This window comes from Oncorhynchus keta, unplaced genomic scaffold, assembly GCF_023373465.1.
Source record: "Oncorhynchus keta strain PuntledgeMale-10-30-2019 unplaced genomic scaffold, Oket_V2 Un_contig_23433_pilon_pilon, whole genome shotgun sequence".
Taxonomy (NCBI): Eukaryota; Metazoa; Chordata; class Actinopteri; order Salmoniformes; family Salmonidae; genus Oncorhynchus; species Oncorhynchus keta.
Window position 1 is genome coordinate 37,501 of NW_026283377.1, and position 20,000 is coordinate 57,500.

Below are 20,000 nucleotides of genomic sequence, written 5' to 3' on the forward strand. Positions count from 1 at the left end.
CTTTATCCTGCTCATCGTTTCATAGGTTTGAATTATCTCATCATTCCTTTATCCTGCTCATCGTTATCTCACCATTCCTTTATCCTGTTCATCGTTATCTCACCATTCCTTTATCCTGCTCATCGTTATCTCATCAATCCTTTATCCTGCTCATCGTTTCATAGGTTTGAATTATCTCATCATTCCTTTATCCTGCTCATCGTTATCTCACCATTCCTTTATCCTGCTCATCGTTATCTCACCATCCCTTTATCCTGCTCATCGTTATCTCACCATTCCTTTATCCTGCTCATCGTTATCTCATCATTCCTTTATCCTGCTCATCGTTATCTCATCATTCCTTTATCCTGCTCATCGTTATCTCATCATTCCTTTATCCTGCTCATCGTTATCTCATCATTCCTTTATCCTGCTCATCGTTATCTCATCATTCCTTTATCCTGCTCATCGTTATCTCATCATTCCTTTATCCTGCTCATCGTTATCTCATCATTCCTTTATCCTGCTCATCGTTATCTCATCATTCCTTTATCCTGCTCATCGTTTCATAGGTTTGAATTATCTCATCATTCCTTTATCCTGCTCATCGTTATCTCATCATTCCTTTATCCTGCTCATCGTTTTTTCATAGGTTTGAATTATCTCACCATTCCTTTATCCTGCTCATCGTTATCTCACCATTCCTTTATCCTGCTCATCGTTATCTCACCATTCCTTTATCCTGCTCATCGTTTCGTAGGTTTGAATTATCTCACCATTCCTTTATCCTGCTCATCGTTATCTCACCATTCCTTTATCCTGCTCATCGTTTCGTAGGTTTGAATTATCTCACCATTCCTTTATCCTGCTCATCGTTATCTCACCATTCCTTTATCCTGCTCATCGTTTCGTAGGTTTGAATTATCTCACCATTCCTTTATCCTGCTCATCGTTATCTCATCATTCCTTTATCCTGCTCATCGTTTCATAGGTTTGAATTATCTCACCATTCCTTTATCCTGCTCATCGTTATCTCACCATTCCTTTATCCTGCTCATCGTTATCTCACCATTCCTTTATCCTGCTCATCGTTTCGTAGGTTTGAATTATCTCACCATTCCTTTATCCTGCTCATCGTTATCTCACCATTCCTTTATCCTGCTCATCGTTTCGTAGGTTTGAATTATCTCACCATTCCTTTATCCTGCTCATCGTTATCTCACCATTCCTTTATCCTGCTCATCGTTTCGTAGGTTTGAATTATCTCACCATTCCTTTATCCTGCTCATCGTTATCTCACCATTACTTTATCCTGCTCATCGTTTCGTAGGTTTGAATTATCTCACCATTCCTTTATCCTGCTCATCGTTATCTCACCATTCCTTTATCCTGCTCATCGTTATCTCATCATTCCTTTATCCTGCTCATCGTTATCTCATCATTCCTTTATCCTGCTCATCGTTATCTCATCATTCCTTTATCCTGCTCATTGTTATCTCATCAATCCTTTATCCTGCTCATCGTTTCATAGGTTTGAATTATCTCATCGTTTCTTTATCCTGCTCATCGTTATCTCATCATTCCTTTATCCTGCTCATCGTTATCTCATCATTCCTTTATCCTGCTCATCGTTATCTCACCATTCCTTTATGTCTGTAGGCTGACTTCTCTGATCTGTAATGGAAAGGTGAACATGTCCACCTGAATACCTGTCCACCTGAATACCTGTCCACCTGAATACCTGTCCACCTGAATACCTGTCCACCTGAATACCTGTCCACCTGAATATCTCACCTGTCCACCTGAGATTCTCCTCCATCGTTTGTTTTAAATTCAGTCATTTAATTGTGGCCTAAATAACGTCAATAACCAGGGTAATACTGGCACAGTATAGGTTGTGTGTTATTCAAATCTGTTTTTTAGAACATGTTTTAAATATGAATGATTGATTATTTATGTTTGTGTTATATATTGTAACTCGTCATTTCGTCTTGTTTCTCCAGGGATCTGAACGCTAATAATCTGACTAAAATCACCAAGGCCGACTTCGCTGGACTGAGGAATCTGCGTGTGCTGTAAGTAGTCGGCTATAGTTATTACCACGGGAACCTATAGTTATTACAACGGGAACCTATAGTTATTACAACGGGAACCTATAGTTATTACAACGGGAACCTATAGTTATTACAACGGGAACCTATAGTTATTACAACGGGAACCTATAGTTATTACAACGGGAACCTATAGTTATTACCACGGGAACCTATAGTTATTACCACGGGAACCTATAGTTATTACAACGGGAACCTATAGTTATTACAACGGGAACCTATAGTTATTACAACGGGAACCTATAGTTATTACAATGGGAACCTATAGTTATAGTTATTACAACGGGAACCTTTTAGTTATTACCACGGGAACCTATAGTTATTACCACGGGAACCTTTTAGTTATTACCACGGGAACCTATAGTTATTACCACGGAACCTATAGTTATTACAACGGGAACCTATAGTGATTACAACGGGAACCTATAGTTATTACAACGGGAACCTTTAGTTATTACCACGGGAACCTATAGTTATTACATAGTTATTACCACGGGAACCTATAGTTATTACCACGGGAACCTATAGTTATTACCACGGGAACCTTTTAGTTATTACAACGGGAACCTATAGTTATTACCACGGGAACCTATAGTTATTACAACGGGAACCTTTAGTTATTACAACGGGAACCTATAGTTATTACAACGGGAACCTATAGTTATTACAACGGGAACCTATAGTTATTACCACGGGAACCTTTTAGTTATTACCACAGGAACCTATAGTTATTACAAGGGGAACCTATAGTTATTACAACGGGAACCTATAGTTATTACAACGGGAACCTATAGTTATTACAACGGGAACCTATAGTTATTACAACGGGAACCTATAGTTATTACAACGGGAACCTTTTAGTTATTACCACGGGAACCTATAGTTATTACCACGGGAACCTATAGTTATTACAACGGGAACCTATAGTGATTACCACGGGAACCTATAGTTATTACCACGGGAACCTATAGTTATTACCACGGGAACCTATAGTTATTACCACGGGAACCTTTTAGTTATTACAATGGGAACCTATAGTTATTACCACGGGAACCTATAGTTATTACAACGGGAACCTTTAGTTATTACAACGGGAACCTATAGTTATTACAACGGGAACCTATAGTTATTACAACGGAACCTATAGTTATTACAACGGGAACCTATAGTTATTACCACGGGAACCTTTTAGTTATTACCACGGGAACCTATAGTTATTACAACGGGAACCTATAGTTATTACCACGGGAACCTATAGTTATTACAACGGGAACCTATAGTTATTACAACGGGAACCTATAGTTATTACAACGGGAACCTATAGTTATTACCACGGAACCTATAGTTATTACCACGGGAACCTATAGTTATTACAACGGGAACCTATAGTTATTACAACGGGAACCTATAGTTATTACCACGGGAACCTATAGTTATTACCACGGGAACCTATAGTTATTACAACGGGAACCTATAGTTATTACCACGGGAACCTATAGTTATTACCACGGGAACCTATAGTTATTACAACGGGAACCTATAGTTATTACCACGGGAACCTATAGTTATTACCACGGGAACCTATAGTTATTACCACGGGAACCTATAGTTATTACAACGGGAACCTATAGTTATTACCACGGGAACCTATAGTTATTACAACGGGAACCTATAGTTATAGTTATTACAAGGGGAACCTATAGTTATTACAACGGGAACCTATAGTTATTACAACGGGAACCTATAGTTATTACAACGGGAACCTATAGTTATTACCACGGGAACCTATAGTTATTACAACGGGAACCTATAGTTATTACACGGGAACCTTTAGTTATTACCACGGGAACCTATAGTTATTACAACGGAACCTATAGTTATTACCACGGGAACCTATAGTTATTACAAGGGGAACCTATAGTTATTACCCTATAGTTATTACAACGGGAACCTATAGTTATTACCACGGAGCCTATAGTTATTACAACGGGAACCTATAGTTATTACAACGGGAACCTATAGTTATTACAACGGGAACCTATAGTTATTACAACGGGAACCTATAGTTATTACAACGGGAACCTATAGTTATTACAACGGGAACCTATAGTTATTACAACGGGAACCTATAGTTATTACCACGGGAACCTATAGTTATTACAACGGGAACCTATAGTTATTACAACGGGAACCTATAGTTATTACCACGGGAACCTATAGTTATTACAACGGGAACCTATAGTTATAGTTATTACAACAGGAACCTATAGTTATTACCACGGGAAACTATAGTTATTACGGGAACCTATAGTTATTACAACGGGAACCTTTAGTTATTACAACGGGAACCTATAGTTATTACAACGGGAACCTATAGTTATTACAACGGGAACCTATAGTTATTACAACGGGAACCTATAGTTATTACAACGGGAACCTATAGTTATTACAAGGGGAACCTATAGTTATTACAACGGGAACCTATAGTTATTACAACGGGAACCTATAGTTATTACAACGGGAACCTATAGTTATTACAACGGGAACCTATAGTTATTACAACGGGAACCTATAGTTATTACCACGGGAACCTATAGTTATTACAACGGGAACCTATAGTTATTACAACGGGAACCTATAGTTATAGTTATTACAAGGGGAACCTATAGTTATTACAAGGGGAACCTATAGTTATTACAAGGGGAACCTATAGTTATTACAACGGGAACCTATAGTTATTACAAGGGAACCTATAGTTATTACCACGGGAACCTATAGTTATTACCACGGGAACCTATAGTTATTACAAGGGGAACCTATAGTTATTACAACGGGAACCTATAGTTATTACAACGGGAACCTATAGTTATTACCACGGGAACCTATAGTTATTACAACGGGAACCTATAGTTATTACCACGGGAACCTATAGTTATTACAACGGGAACCTATAGTTATTACCACGGGAACCTATAGTTATTACAACGGGAACCTATAGTTATTACAACGGGAACCTATAGTTATTACAAGGGGAACCTATAGTTATTACCACAGGAACCTATAGTTATTACAACGGGAACCTATAGTTATTACAAGGGGAACCTATAGTTATTACCACGGGAACCTATAGTTATTACAACGGGAACCTATAGTTATTACCACGGAACCTATAGTTACTACAACGGGAACCTATAGTTACTACAACGGGAACCTATAGTTATTACCACGGGAACCTATAGTTATTACCACGGGAACCTATAGTTATTACAAAGGGAACCTATAGTTATTACCACGGGAACCTATAGTTATTACCACGGGAACCTATAGTTATTACCACGGGAACCTATAGTTATTACCACGGGAACCTATAGTTATTACAACGGGAACCTATAGTTATTACCCGGGAACCTATAGTTATTAACCTATAGTTATTACCACGGGAACCTATAGTTATTACCACGGGAACCTATAGTTATTACAACGGGAACCTATAGTTATTACCACGGGAACCTATAGTTATTACCACGGGAACCTATAGTTATTACCACGGGAACCTATAGTTATTACCACGGAACCTATAGTTACTACAAGGGGAACCTATAGTTATTACAACGGGAACCTATAGTTATTACAACGGGAACCTATAGTTATTACCACGGGAACCTATAGTTATTACCACGGGAACCTATAGTTATTACCACGGGAACCTATAGTTATTACAACGGGAACCTATAGTTATTACCACGGGAACCTATAGTTATTACAACGGGAACCTATAGTTATTACAACGGGAACCTATAGTTATTACAACGGGAACCTATAGTTATTACAACGGGAACCTATAGTTATTACAACGGGAACCTATAGTTATTACCACGGGAACCTATAGTTATTACAACGGGAACCTATAGTTATTACAACGGGAACCTTTAGTTATTACCACGGGAACCTATAGTTATTACAACGGGAACCTATAGTTATTACAACGGGAACCTATAGTTATTACAAGGGGAACCTATAGTTATTACCCTATAGTTATTACAACGGGAACCTTTAGTTATTACTACGGGAACCTATAGTTATTACAAGGGAACCTATAGTTATAGTTATTACAAGGGGAACCTATAGTTATTACAACGGGAACCTATAGTTATTACAACGGGAACCTATAGTTATTACAACGGGAACCTATAGTTATTACCACGGGAACCTATAGTTATTACAACGGGAACCTATAGTTATTACAACGGGAACCTTTAGTTATTACCACGGGAACCTATAGTTATTACAACGGGAACCTATAGTTATTACCACGGGAACCTATAGTTATTACAACGGGAACCTATAGTTATTACAACGGGAACCTATAGTTATTACAACGGGAACCTATAGTTATTACCACGGGAACCTTTTAGTTATTACAACGGGAACCTATAGTTATTACAACGGGAACCTATAGTTATTACAACGGGAACCTATAGTTATTACCACGGGAACCTATAGTTATTACAACGGGAACCTATAGTTATTACAACGGGAACCTATAGTTATTACCACGGGAACCTATAGTTATTACAACGGGAACCTATAGTTATAGTTATTACAACAGGAACCTATAGTTATTACCACGGGAAACTATAGTTATTACAACGGGAACCTATAGTTATTACAACGGGAACCTTTAGTTATTACAACGGGAACCTATAGTTATTACAACGGGAACCTATAGTTATTACAACGGGAACCTATAGTTATTACAACGGGAACCTATAGTTATTACAACGGGAACCTATAGTTATTACAACGGGAACCTATAGTTATTACAACGGGAACCTATAGTTATTACAACGGGAACCTATAGTTATTACAACGGGAACCTATAGTTATTACAACGGGAACCTATAGTTATTACAACGGGAACCTATAGTTATTACCACGGGAACCTATAGTTATTACAACGGGAACCTATAGTTATTACAACGGGAACCTATAGTTATTACAACGGGAACCTATAGTTATTACAAGGGGAACCTATAGTTATTACAACGTGAACCTATAGTTATTACAACGGGAACCTATAGTTATTACAACGGGAACCTATAGTTATTACCACGGGAACCTATAGTTATTACCACGGGAACCTATAGTTATTACAAGGGGAACCTATAGTTATTACAACGTGAACCTATAGTTATTACAACGGGAACCTATAGTTATTACCACGGGAACCTATAGTTATTACCACGGGAACCTATAGTTATTACCACGGGAACCTATAGTTATTACAACGGGAACCTATAGTTATTACCACGGGAACCTATAGTTATTACAACGGGAACCTATAGTTATTACAACGGGAACCTATAGTTATTACAAGGGGAACCTATAGTTATTACCACAGGAACCTATAGTTATTACAACGGGAACCTATAGTTATTACAAGGGGAACCTATAGTTATTACCACGGGAACCTATAGTTACTACAACGGGAACCTATAGTTATTACCACGGGAACCTATAGTTATTACAACGGGAACCTATAGTTATTACAACGGGAACCTATAGTTATTACCACGGGAACCTATAGTTATTACCACGGGAACCTATAGTTATTACAAAGGGAACCTATAGTTATTACCACGGGAACCTATAGTTATTACCACGGGAACCTATAGTTATTACCACGGGAACCTATAGTTATTACCACGGGAACCTATAGTTATTACAACGGGAACCTATAGTTATTACCACGGGAACCTATAGTTATTAACCTATAGTTATTACCACGGGAACCTATAGTTATTACCACGGGAACCTATAGTTATTACCACGGGAACCTATAGTTATTACAACGGGAACCTATAGTTATTACCACGGGAACCTATAGTTATTACCACGGGAACCTATAGCTATTACCACGGAACCTATAGTTATTACAACGGGAACCTATAGTTATTACAACAGGAACCTATAGTCATTACAAGGGGAACCTATAGTTATTACAACGGGAACCTATAGTTATTACAACGGGAACCTATAGTTATTACAACGGGAACCTATAGTTATTACAACGGGAACCTATAGTTATTACCACGGGAACCTATAGTTATTAACCTATAGTTATTACCACGGGAACCTATAGTTATTACCACGGGAACCTATAGTTATTACAACGGGAACCTATAGTTATTACCACAGGAACCTTTAGTTATTACCACGGAACCTTTAGTTATTACCACGGGAACCTATAGTTATTACAACGGGAACCTATAGTTATTACAACGGGAACCTATAGTTATTACAACGGGAACCTATAGTTATTACCACGGGAACCTATAGTTATTACAACGGGAACCTATAGTTATTACAACGGGAACCTATAGTTATTACAACGGGAACCTATAGTTATTACAACTGGAACCTTTAGTTATTACAACGGGAACCTATAGTTATTACAACGGGAACCTATAGTTATTACCACAGGAACCTATAGTTATTACCACGGGAACCTATAGTTATAGTTATTACAACGGGAACCTATAGTTATTACAACGGGAACCTATAGTTATTACAACGGAACCTATAGTTATTACCACGGGAACCTATAGTTATTACAACGGGAACCTATAGTTATTACCACGGGAACCTATAGTTATTACCACGGGAACCTATAGTTATTACCACGGGAACCTATAGTTATTACAACGGGAACCTATATTTATTACCACGGGAACCTATAGTTATTACAACGGGAACCTATAGTTATAGTTATTACAAGGGGAACCTATAGTTATTACAACGGGAACCTATAGTTATTACAACGGGAACCTATAGTTATTACAACGGGAACCTATAGTTATTACCACGGGAACCTATAGTTATTACAACGGGAACCTATAGTTATTACAACGGGAACCTTTAGTTATTACCACAGGAACCTATAGTTATTACAACGGGAACCTATAGTTATTACCACGGGAGCCTATAGTTATTACAAGGGGAACCTATAGTTAACCTATAGTTATTACAACGGGAACCTTTAGTTATTACTACGGGAACCTATAGTTATTACAAGGGAACCTATAGTTATAGTTATTACAAGGGGAACCTATAGTTATTACAACGGGAACCTATAGTTATTACAACGGGAACCTATAGTTATTACAACGGGAACCTATAGTTATTACCACGGGAACCTATAGTTATTACAACGGGAACCTATAGTTATTACAACGGGAACCTATAGTTATTACCACGGGAACCTATAGTTATTACAACGGGAACCTATAGTTATTACCACGGGAACCTATAGTTATTACAACAGGAACCTATAGTTATTACAACGGGAACCTATAGTTATTACAACGGGAACCTATAGTTATTACCACGGGAACCTTTTAGTTATTACAACGGGAACCTATAGTTATTACAACGGGAACCTATAGTTATTACAACGGGAACCTATAGTTATTACCACGGGAACCTATAGTTATTACAACGGGAACCTATAGTTATTACAACGGGAACCTATAGTTATTACCACGGGAACCTATAGTTATTACAACGGGAACCTATAGTTATAGTTATTACAACAGGAACCTATAGTTATTACCACAGGAACCTATAGTTATTACAACGGGAACCTATAGTTATTACAACGGGAACCTATAGTTATTACAACGGGAACCTATAGTTATTACAACGGGAACCTATAGTTATTACAACGGGAACCTATAGTTATTACAACGGGAACCTATAGTTATTACAACGGGAACCTATAGTTATTACAAGGGGAACCTATAGTTATTACAACGGGAACCTATAGTTATTACAACGGGAACCTATAGTTATTACAACGGGAACCTATAGTTATTACCACGGGAACCTATAGTTATTACCACGGGAACCTATAGTTATTACAACGGGAACCTATAGTTATTACAAGGGGAACCTATAGTTATAGTTATTACAAGGGGAACCTATAGTTATTACAAGGGAACCTATAGTTATTACAAGGGGAACCTATAGTTATTACAACGGGAACCTATAGTTATTACAAGGGGAACCTATAGTTATTACCACGGGAACCTATAGTTATTACCACGGGAACCTATAGTTATTACAAGGGAACCTATAGTTATTACCACGGGAACCTATAGTTATTACAACGGGAACCTATAGTTATTACCACGGGAACCTATAGTTATTACAACGGGAACCTATAGTTATTACCACGGGAACCTATAGTTATTACCACGGGAACCTATAGTTATTACAACGGGAACCTATAGTTATTACAAGGGGAACCTATAGTTATTACCACAGGAACCTATAGTTATTACAACGGGAACCTATAGTTATTACAAGGGGAACCTATAGTTATTACCACGGGAACCTATAGTTACTACAACGGGAACCTATAGTTATTACCACGGGAACCTATAGTTACTACAACGGGAACCTATAGTTATTACCACGGGAACCTATAGTTATTACAACGGGAACCTATAGTTATTACCACGGGAACCTATAGTTATTACCACGGGAACCTATAGTTATTACAAAGGGAACCTATAGTTATTACCACGGGAACCTATAGTTATTACCACGGGAACCTATAGTTATTACCACGGGAACCTATAGTTATTACCACGGGAACCTATAGTTATTACAACGGAACCTATAGTTATTACCACGGGAACCTATAGTTAGGAACCTATAGTTATTACCACGGGAACCTATAGTTATTACCACGGGAACCTATAGTTATTACCACGGGAACCTATAGTTATTACCACGGGAACCTATAGTTATTACCACGGGAACCTATAGTTATTACCACGGGAACCTATAGTTATTACCACGGGAACCTATAGTTATTACAACGGGAACCTATAGTTATTACAACAGGAACCTATAGTTATTACAAGGGGAACCTATAGTTATTACAACGGGAACCTATAGTTATTACAACGGGAACCTATAGTTATTACAACGGGAACCTATAGTTATTACAACGGGAACCTATAGTTATTACCACGGGAACCTATAGTTATTAACCTATAGTTATTACCACGGGAACCTATAGTTATTACCACGGGAACCTATAGTTATTACAACGGGAACCTATAGTTATTACCACAGGAACCTTTAGTTATTACCACAGGAACCTTTAGTTATTACCACGGGAACCTATAGTTATTACAACGGGAACCTATAGTTATTACAACGGGAACCTATAGTTATTACAACGGGAACCTATAGTTATTACCACGGGAACCTATAGTTATTACAACGGGAACCTATAGTTATTACAACGGGAACCTATAGTTATTACAACGGGAACCTATAGTTATTACAACGGAACCTTTAGTTATTACAACGGGAACCTATAGTTATTACAACGGGAACCTATAGTTATTACCACAGGAACCTATAGTTATTACCACGGGAACCTATAGTTATAGTTATTACCACGGGAACCTATAGTTATTACAACTGGAACCTATAGTTATTACAACGGGAACCTATAGTTATTACAACGGGAACCTATAGTTATTACCACGGGAACCTATAGTTATTACCACGGGAACCTATAGTTATTACCACGGGAACCTATAGTTATAGTTATTACCACGGGAACCTATAGTTATTACCACGGGAACCTATAGTTATAGTTATTACCACGGGAACCTATAGTTATTACAACGGGAACCTATAGTTATTACAACGGGAACCTATAGTTATTACAACGGGAACCTATAGTTATTACAACGGGAACCTATAGTTATTACAACGGGAACCTATAGTTATTACAACGGGAACCTATAGTTATTACCACGGGAACCTATAGTTATTACCACGGGAACCTATAGTTATTACAACGGGAACCTATAGTTATTACAACGTGAACCTATAGTTATTACAACGGGAACCTATAGTTATTACCACGGAACCTATAGTTATTACAACGGGAACCTATAGTTATTACAACGGGAACCTATAGTTATTACAACGGGAACCTATAGTTATTACAACGGGAACCTATAGTTATTACCACGGGAACCTATAGTTATTACAACGGGAACCTATAGTTATTACAACGGGAACCTATAGTTATTACAACGGGAACCTATAGTTATTACCACGGGAACCTATAGTTATTACAACGGGAACCTATAGTTATTACAACGGGAACCTATAGTTATTACCACGGGAACCTATAGTTATTACAACGGGAACCTATAGTTATTACCACGGAACCTATAGTTATTAACCTATAGTTATTACAACGGGAACCTATAGTTATTACCACGGGAACCTATAGTTATTACAACTGGAACCTATAGTTATTACCACGGGAACCTATAGTTATTACCACGGGAACCTATAGTTATTACAACGGGAACCTATAGTTATTACAACGGGAACCTATAGTTATTACCACGGGAACCTATAGTTATTACAAGGGGAACCTATAGTTATTACCACGGGAACCTATAGTTATTACCACGGGAACCTATAGTTATTACAATGGGAACCTATAGTTATTACCACGGGAACCTATAGTTATTACCACGGGAACCTATAGTTATTACCACGGGAACCTATAGTTATTACCACGGGAACCTATAGTTATTACCACGGAACCTATAGTTATTACCACGGAACCTATAGTTATTACCACGGGAACCTATAGTTATTACCACGGGAACCTATAGTTATAGTTATTACCACGGGAACCTATAGTTATTACCACGGGAACCTATAGTTATAGTTATTACCACGGGAACCTATAGTTATTACAACGGGAACCTATAGTTATTACCACGGGAACCTATAGTTATTACAACGGGAACCTATAGTTATTACAACGGGAACCTATAGTTATTACCACGGGAACCTATAGTTATTACAACGGGAACCTATAGTTATTACAACGGGAACCTATAGTTATTAACCTATAGTTATTACAACGGGAACCTATAGTTATTACCACGGGAACCTTTAGTTATTACAACGGGAACCTATAGTTATTACAAGGGGAACCTATAGTTATTACAAAGGGAACCTATAGTTATTACCACGGGAACCTATAGTTATTACAAGGGGAACCTATAGTTATTACCACGGGAACCTTTACAACATGAAACGTCCGATTTGACAACAGAACATTCATCTGAAAACACTGTAATGATTAAATGTTGTTTTGTCGTTGAAAGCCGCCGTTATTAAATTCAAATATAAGGTTTTATCGCCGAGTCATCACAACGAAGTGATCGAATACATTTTTGGTTGTAGTACTGGGGTCAAACAAAATGAAACTAAAACAGACCTAGATATTTATCAGCAAAGCATTTGTAGACGAAACGGGCCTTTTATACAAGCCGTTTTCAGTAGCCTATAAACGGGTTATAAACAAGGCTGTCAATTAAAGAGTTGTTGATATATAACATTATAGCCTATCAACGAGTTATCACAGTCTCAGTGACAAATTAGACCTTTTTACACATTTATAAATTGCTCCAAACCTCAAATTTCGAATAAATAAATAAATAAATGAATGCCTGTCAATGATATTGAACTCATGACCCTCAGAGCAGGAGCTGGCCATCTGCCACCCAGTCCACAACCAGAGTCAGATCTGGAGTCAGATCTGGAGTCAGATCTGGAGTCAGACCTGGAGACAGACCTGGAGACAGACCTGGAGACAGACCTGGAGACAGACCTGGAGTCAGACACAGACCTGGAGTCAGACCTGGAGTCAGACCTGGAGACAGACCTGGAGACAGACCTGGAGACGGACCCAGACCTGGAGACAGACCTGGAGTCAGACCTGGAGACAGACCTGGAGTCAGACCCAGACCTGGAGACAGACCTGGAGACAGGAGACAGACCTGGAGACAGACCCAGATCTGGAGTCAGACCTGGAGACAGACCTGGAGTCAGACCCAGACCTGGAGACAGACCTGGAGACAGACCTGGAGACAGACCCAGATCTGGAGTCAGACCTGGAGTCAGACCTGGAGTCAGACCTGGATACAGACCTGGAGTCAGACCTGGAGTCAGACCTGGAGTCAGACCTGGAGTCAGACACAGACCTGGAGTCAGACCTGGAGTCAGACCTGGAGTCAGACCTGGAGACAGACCTGGAGACAGACCTGGAGACAGACCTGGAGTCAGACCTGGAGTCAGACCTGGAGTCAGACCTGGAGTCAGACCTGGAGTCAGACACAGACCTGGAGTCAGACACAGACCTGGAGTCAGACACAGACCTGGAGTCAGACACAGACCTGGAGTCAGACACAGACCTGGAGTCAGACCCACACCTGGAGTCAGACCCAAACCTGGAGTCAGACCTGGAGTCAGACCTGGAGACAGACACAGACCTGGAGACAGACCTGAGACAGACCTGGAGACAGACAGACCTGGAGACAGACCTGGAGACAGACCTGGAGACAGACCTGGAGACAGACCTGGAGACAGACCTGGACAGACCTGGAGACAGACCTGGAGACAGACCTGGAGACAGACACAGACCTGGAGACAGACCTGGAGACAGACCTGGAGACAGACCTGGGAGACAGACCTGGGAGACAGACCCAGACCTGGAGACAGACCCAGACCTGGAGTCAGACCTGGAGACAGACCTGGAGACAGACCTGGAGTCAGACCTGGAGACAGACCTGAGACAGACCTGGAGACAGACCCAGACCTGGAGACAGACCCAGACCTGGAGTCAGACCTGGAGTCAGACCTGGAGTCAGACCTGGAGACAGACCTGGAGACAGACCTGGAGACAGACCCAGACCTGGAGTCAGACCTGGAGTCAGACACAGACCTGGAGTCAGACACAGACTTGGAGTCAGACCTGGAGTCAGATCTGGAGTCAGACACAGACCTGGAGTCAGACCTGGAGTCAGATCTGGAGTCAGACACAGACCTGGAGTCAGACCTGGAGTCAGACACAGACCTGGAGTCAGACACAGACCTGGAGTCAGACCTGGAGTCAGATCTGGAGTCAGAAAGTATGTGGATATATTGAAGCATCATCTCAAGACATCAGTTTAAGCTTAAGTTAAGTTAAAGCTAGTTCATAAATGGGTCTTCCAAATGGACAATGACCCCAAGAATACTTCCAAAGTTGTGGCAAAATGCCTTAAGGACAACAAATTCAAGATATTGGAGTGGCCATCACAAAGCCCTGACCTCAATCCTATATAACATTTGGGCAGAACTGAAAAGTGTGTGTGAGCAAGGAGACCTACAAACCTGACTTAGTTACACCAGCTCTGTCAGGACGAATGGGCCAAAACTCACCCAACTTATTGTGGGAAGGTTGTGGAAGGCTACCCGAAACCTTTGACCCAAGTTAAACCATTTAAAGTCTGTCTGTCTGTCTGTCTGTCTGTCTGTCTGTCTGTCTGTCTGTCATGTAGCCTAATGAAGGCTGCTGTCTGTCCCTCTGTGTCTGTCTGTCTGTCTGTCTGTCTGTCTGTCTGTCTGTCTGTCTGTCTGTCTGTCTGTCATGTAGCCTAATGAAGGCTGCTGTCTGTCCCTCTGTGTCTGTCTGTCTGTCTGTCTGTCTGTCTGTCTGTCTGTCTGTCTGTCTGTCTGTCTGTCTGTCTGTCTGTCTGTCTGTCTGTAGCCTAATCTGGCTGCTGTCTGTCCCTCTCTGTGCGTGTCTGTCTGTCTGTCTGTCTGTCCCTCTGTGTGTGCCTAATGTGTCTGTCTGTCTGTCTGTCTGTCATGTAGCCTGTCTGGCTGCTGTCTGTCTGTCTGTCTGTCTGTCTGTCTGTCTGTCTGTCTGTCTGTCTGTCTGTCTGTCTGTCATGTAGCCTAATGAAGGCTGCTGTCTGTCCCCTCTGTGTGTGTGTCTGTGTGTGTCTGTCTGTCTGTCTGTCTGTCTGTCTGTCTGTCTGTCTGTCTGTCTGTCTGTCTGTCTGTCATGTAGCCTAATGAAGGCTGCTGTCTGTCCCTCTCTGTGTGTGTGTGTGTGTGTGTGTGTGTGTGTGTGTGTGTGTGTGTGTGTGTGTGTGTGTGTGTGTGTGTGTGTGTGTGTGTGTGTGTGTGTGTGTGTGTGTGTGTGTGAGACCGTGTCTCCATGGCCTGGCAGGCAGCAGCAGCTGTTATAGTAGTGAATCTGTATCTGTGTCTGTTGCTGCCTCTCCTCAGTGTTAATCTACATGGGAAGTGTCAGGCGGGGGGAGTTATTTTAACCAGCCGGCCCCAGGGACATGTGTTACCCTCATTAAAACCACACAGGAAGTGATCGAGAGCGAAAGACGGAACGAGAGAGCACTCGGTACATGTAAACCGCGGAGGGAGGAATGCAGTTCAGAGAAGGAGAGAAGGAAAGAGAGAGGGAGAGTCTTGTAGAAACAGGTTTCCTACCTTGTATGTTTTCAGGTTTAGGATTTCTCCTTTTGCTGTTTGGTGTGGGGGGGAGGGGATATCTCTGTGTGTGTGTGTGTGTGTGTGTGTGTGTGTGTGTGTGTGTGTGTGTGTGTGTGTGTGTGTGTGTGTGTGTGTGTGTGTGTGTGTGTGTGTGTGTGTGTGTGTGTGTGTGTGTGTGGTGTTGGGTGTTGCTTGACTGTTTAAAGTGAATGGCAGTGTGGGGTAGGAATTTCTCACATACCTCTAAGAGATTATGTCCTTAAAATATAGTGTGTGTGTGTGTGTGTGTGTGTGTGTGTGTGGTGTTGCTGACTGTTTAAAGTGAATGGCAGTGTGGGGTAGGAATTTCTCACATACCTCTAAGAGATTATGTCCTTAAAATATAGTGTGTGTGTGTGTGTGTGTGTGTGTGTGTGTGTGTGTGTGTGTGTGTGTGTCGTCCTATCAACACACTGAAGTAACCTCTTGTCAATTCTATCCTATTTCAATTTCAGAAGCTTTGTTGTCATGGGAAACATATGTTACCATTCCTTTCAATTCCATTCAATTCATTTAAATTCCATTCAATTCATTTACATTCAATTTAATTAATTTACATTCAATTTAATTCAACTCTATTCACTTCAATTTAATGGCCTTTATTGGGAACCAGGGACCCTCTGCAACACATCGCCTCCCAACCTGGACTCGAACCAGGGACCCTCTGCAACATCGCCTCCCAACCTGGACTCAACCAGGGACCCTCTGTAACACATCGCCTCCCAACCTGGACTCGAACCAGGGACCCTCTGTAACACATCGCCCTCCCAACCTGACTCGAACCAGGGACCCTCTGTAACACATCGCCTCCCAACCTGGACTCGAACCAGGGACCCTCTGTAACACATCGCCTCCCAACCTGGACTCGAACCAGGGACCCTCTGCAACACATGGCCTCCCAACCTGGACTCGAACCAGGGACCCTCTGCAACACATGGCCTCCCAACCTGGACTCGAACCAGGGACCCTCTGTAACACATCGCCTCCCAACCTGGACTCGAACCAGGGACCCTCTGCAACACATGGCCTCCCAACCTGGACTCGAACCAGGGACCCTCTGCAACACATGGCCTCCCAACCTGGACTCGAACCAGGGACCCTCTGCAACACATGGCCTCCCAACCTGGACTCGAACCAGGGACCCTCTGTAACACATCGCCTCCCAACCTGGACTCGAACCAGGGACCCTCTGCAACACATGGCCTCCCAACCTGGACATCGAACCAGGGACCCTCTGCAACACATGGCCTCCCAACCTGGACATCGAACCAGGGACCCTCTGCAACACATGGCCTCCCAACCTGGACTCGAACCAGGGACCCTCTGCAACACATCGCCTCCCAACCTGGACATCGAACCAGGGACCCTCTGCAACACATCGCCTCCCAACCTGGACTCGAACCAGGGACCCTCTGCAACACATGGCCTCCCAACCTGGACTCGAACCAGGGACCCTCTGTAACACATCGCCTCCCAACCTGGACTCGAACCAGGGACCCTCTGCAACACATGGCCTCCCAACCTGGACATCGAACCAGGGACCCTCTGCAACACATGGCCTCCCAACCTGGACATCGAACCAGGGACCCTCTGCAACACATGGCCTCCCAACCTGGACTCGAACCAGGGACCCTCTGCAACACGTCGCCTCCCAACCTGGACATCGAACCAGGGACCCTCTGCAACACATCGCCTCCCAACCTGGACTCGAACCAGGGACCCTCTGTAACACATCGCCTCCCAACCTGGACTCGAACCAGGGACCCTCTGTAACACATCTCCTCCCAACCTGGACTCGAACCAGGGACCCTCTGTAACACATGGCCTCCCAACCTGGACTCGAACCCAGGACCCTCTGTAACACATGGCCTCCCAACCTGGACTCGAACCAGGGACCCTCTGTAACACATCACCTCCCAACCTGGACTCGAACCAGGGACCCTCTGCAACACATCGCCTCCCAACCTGGACTCGAACCAGGGACCCTCTGTAACACATGGCCTCCCAACCTGGACTCGAACCAGGGACCCTCTGCAACACATGGCCTCCCAACCTGGACTCGAACCCAGGACCCTCTGCAACACATGGCCTCCCAACCTGGACTCGAACCAGGGACCCTCTGTAACACATGGCCTCCCAACCTGGACTCGAACCAGGGACCCTCTGCAACACATGGCCTCCCAACCTGGACTCGAACCAGGGACCCTCTGTAACACATCGCCTCCCAACCTGGACTCGAACCAGGGACCCTCTGTAACACATGGCCTCCCAACCTGGACTCGAACCAGGGACCCTCTGTAACACATGGCCTCCCAACCTGGACTCGAACCAGGGACCCTCTGTAACACATCGCCTCCCAACCTGGACTCGAACCAGGGACCCTCTGCAACACATGGCCTCCCAACCTGGACTCGAACCAGGGACCCTCTGCAACACGTCGCCTCCCAACCTGGACTCGAACCAGGGACCCTCTGTAACACATGGCCTCCCAACCTGGACTCGAACCAGGGACCCTCTGTAACACATGGCCTCCCAACCTGGACTCGAACCAGGGACCCTCTGCAACACATCGCCTCCCAACCTGGACTCGAACCAGGGACCCTCTGCAACACATGGCCTCCCAACCTGGACTCGAACCAGGGACCCTCTGTAACACGTCGCCTCCCAACCTGGACTCGAACCAGGGACCCTCTGTAACACATGGCCTCCCAACCTGGACTCGAACCAGGGACCCTCTGTAACACATCGCCTCCCAACCTGGACTCGAACCAGGGACCCTCTGTAACACATCGCCTCCCAACCTGGACTCGAACCAGGGACCCTCTGTAACACATGGCCTCCCAACCTGGACTCGAACCAGGGACCCTCTGCAACACATGGCCTCCCAACCTGGTCTTGAACCAGGGACCCTCTGTAACACGTCACCGATTTGAAGCGTCGTTAACAAGGAAGTGATGTCACCGATTTGATTTGAAGCGTTGTTAACAAGGAAGTGATGTCAGTGATTTGATTTGAAGCGTTGTTAACAAGGAAGTGATGTCACCGATTTGAAGCGTTGTTAACAAGGAAGTGATGTCACCGATTTGAAGCGTTGTTAACAAGGAAGTGATGTCACCGATTTGAAGCGTTGTTAACAAGGAAGTGATGTCACCGATTTGATTTGAAGCGTTGTTAACAAGGAAGTGATGTCACCGATTTGAAGCGTTGTTAACAAGGAAGTGATGTCACCGATTTGATTTGAAGCGTTGTTAACAAGGAAGTGATGTCACCGATTTGATTTGAAGCGTTGTTAACAAGGAAGTGATGTCACCGATTTGATTTGAAGCGTTGTTAACAAGGAAGTGATGTCACCGATTTGAAGCGTTGTTAACAAGGAAGTGATGTCACCGATTTGATTTGAAGCGTTGTTAACAAGGAAGTGATGTCACCGATTTGATTTGAAGCGTTGTTAACAAGGAAGTGATGTCACCGATT

At 42.5% G+C, this 20,000-nt stretch overlaps 1 protein-coding gene and 1 long non-coding RNA gene across 2 annotated transcripts in view; one reads left to right on the plus strand and one right to left on the minus strand.

Moving 5' to 3' along the window:
- The window catches only part of LOC127921746 (slit homolog 2 protein-like), a 25,896-nt gene that overhangs the window by 4,297 nt on the left and 1,599 nt on the right, over positions 1-20,000 (plus strand). The window contains exon 2 of the mRNA XM_052505367.1: positions 1,983-2,054. Within this exon, the coding sequence (XP_052361327.1) occupies positions 1,983-2,054 (72 nt within the window). The remainder of the gene's footprint in view (positions 1-1,982; positions 2,055-20,000) is intronic.
- Positions 18,648-19,101, minus strand: LOC127921747 (uncharacterized). Its single transcript, XR_008109466.1, has 3 exons — positions 18,976-19,101; positions 18,756-18,887; positions 18,648-18,667 (listed from the first exon to the last, which is right to left on the minus strand). It is a non-coding gene; the product is annotated as an uncharacterized LOC127921747 (long non-coding RNA).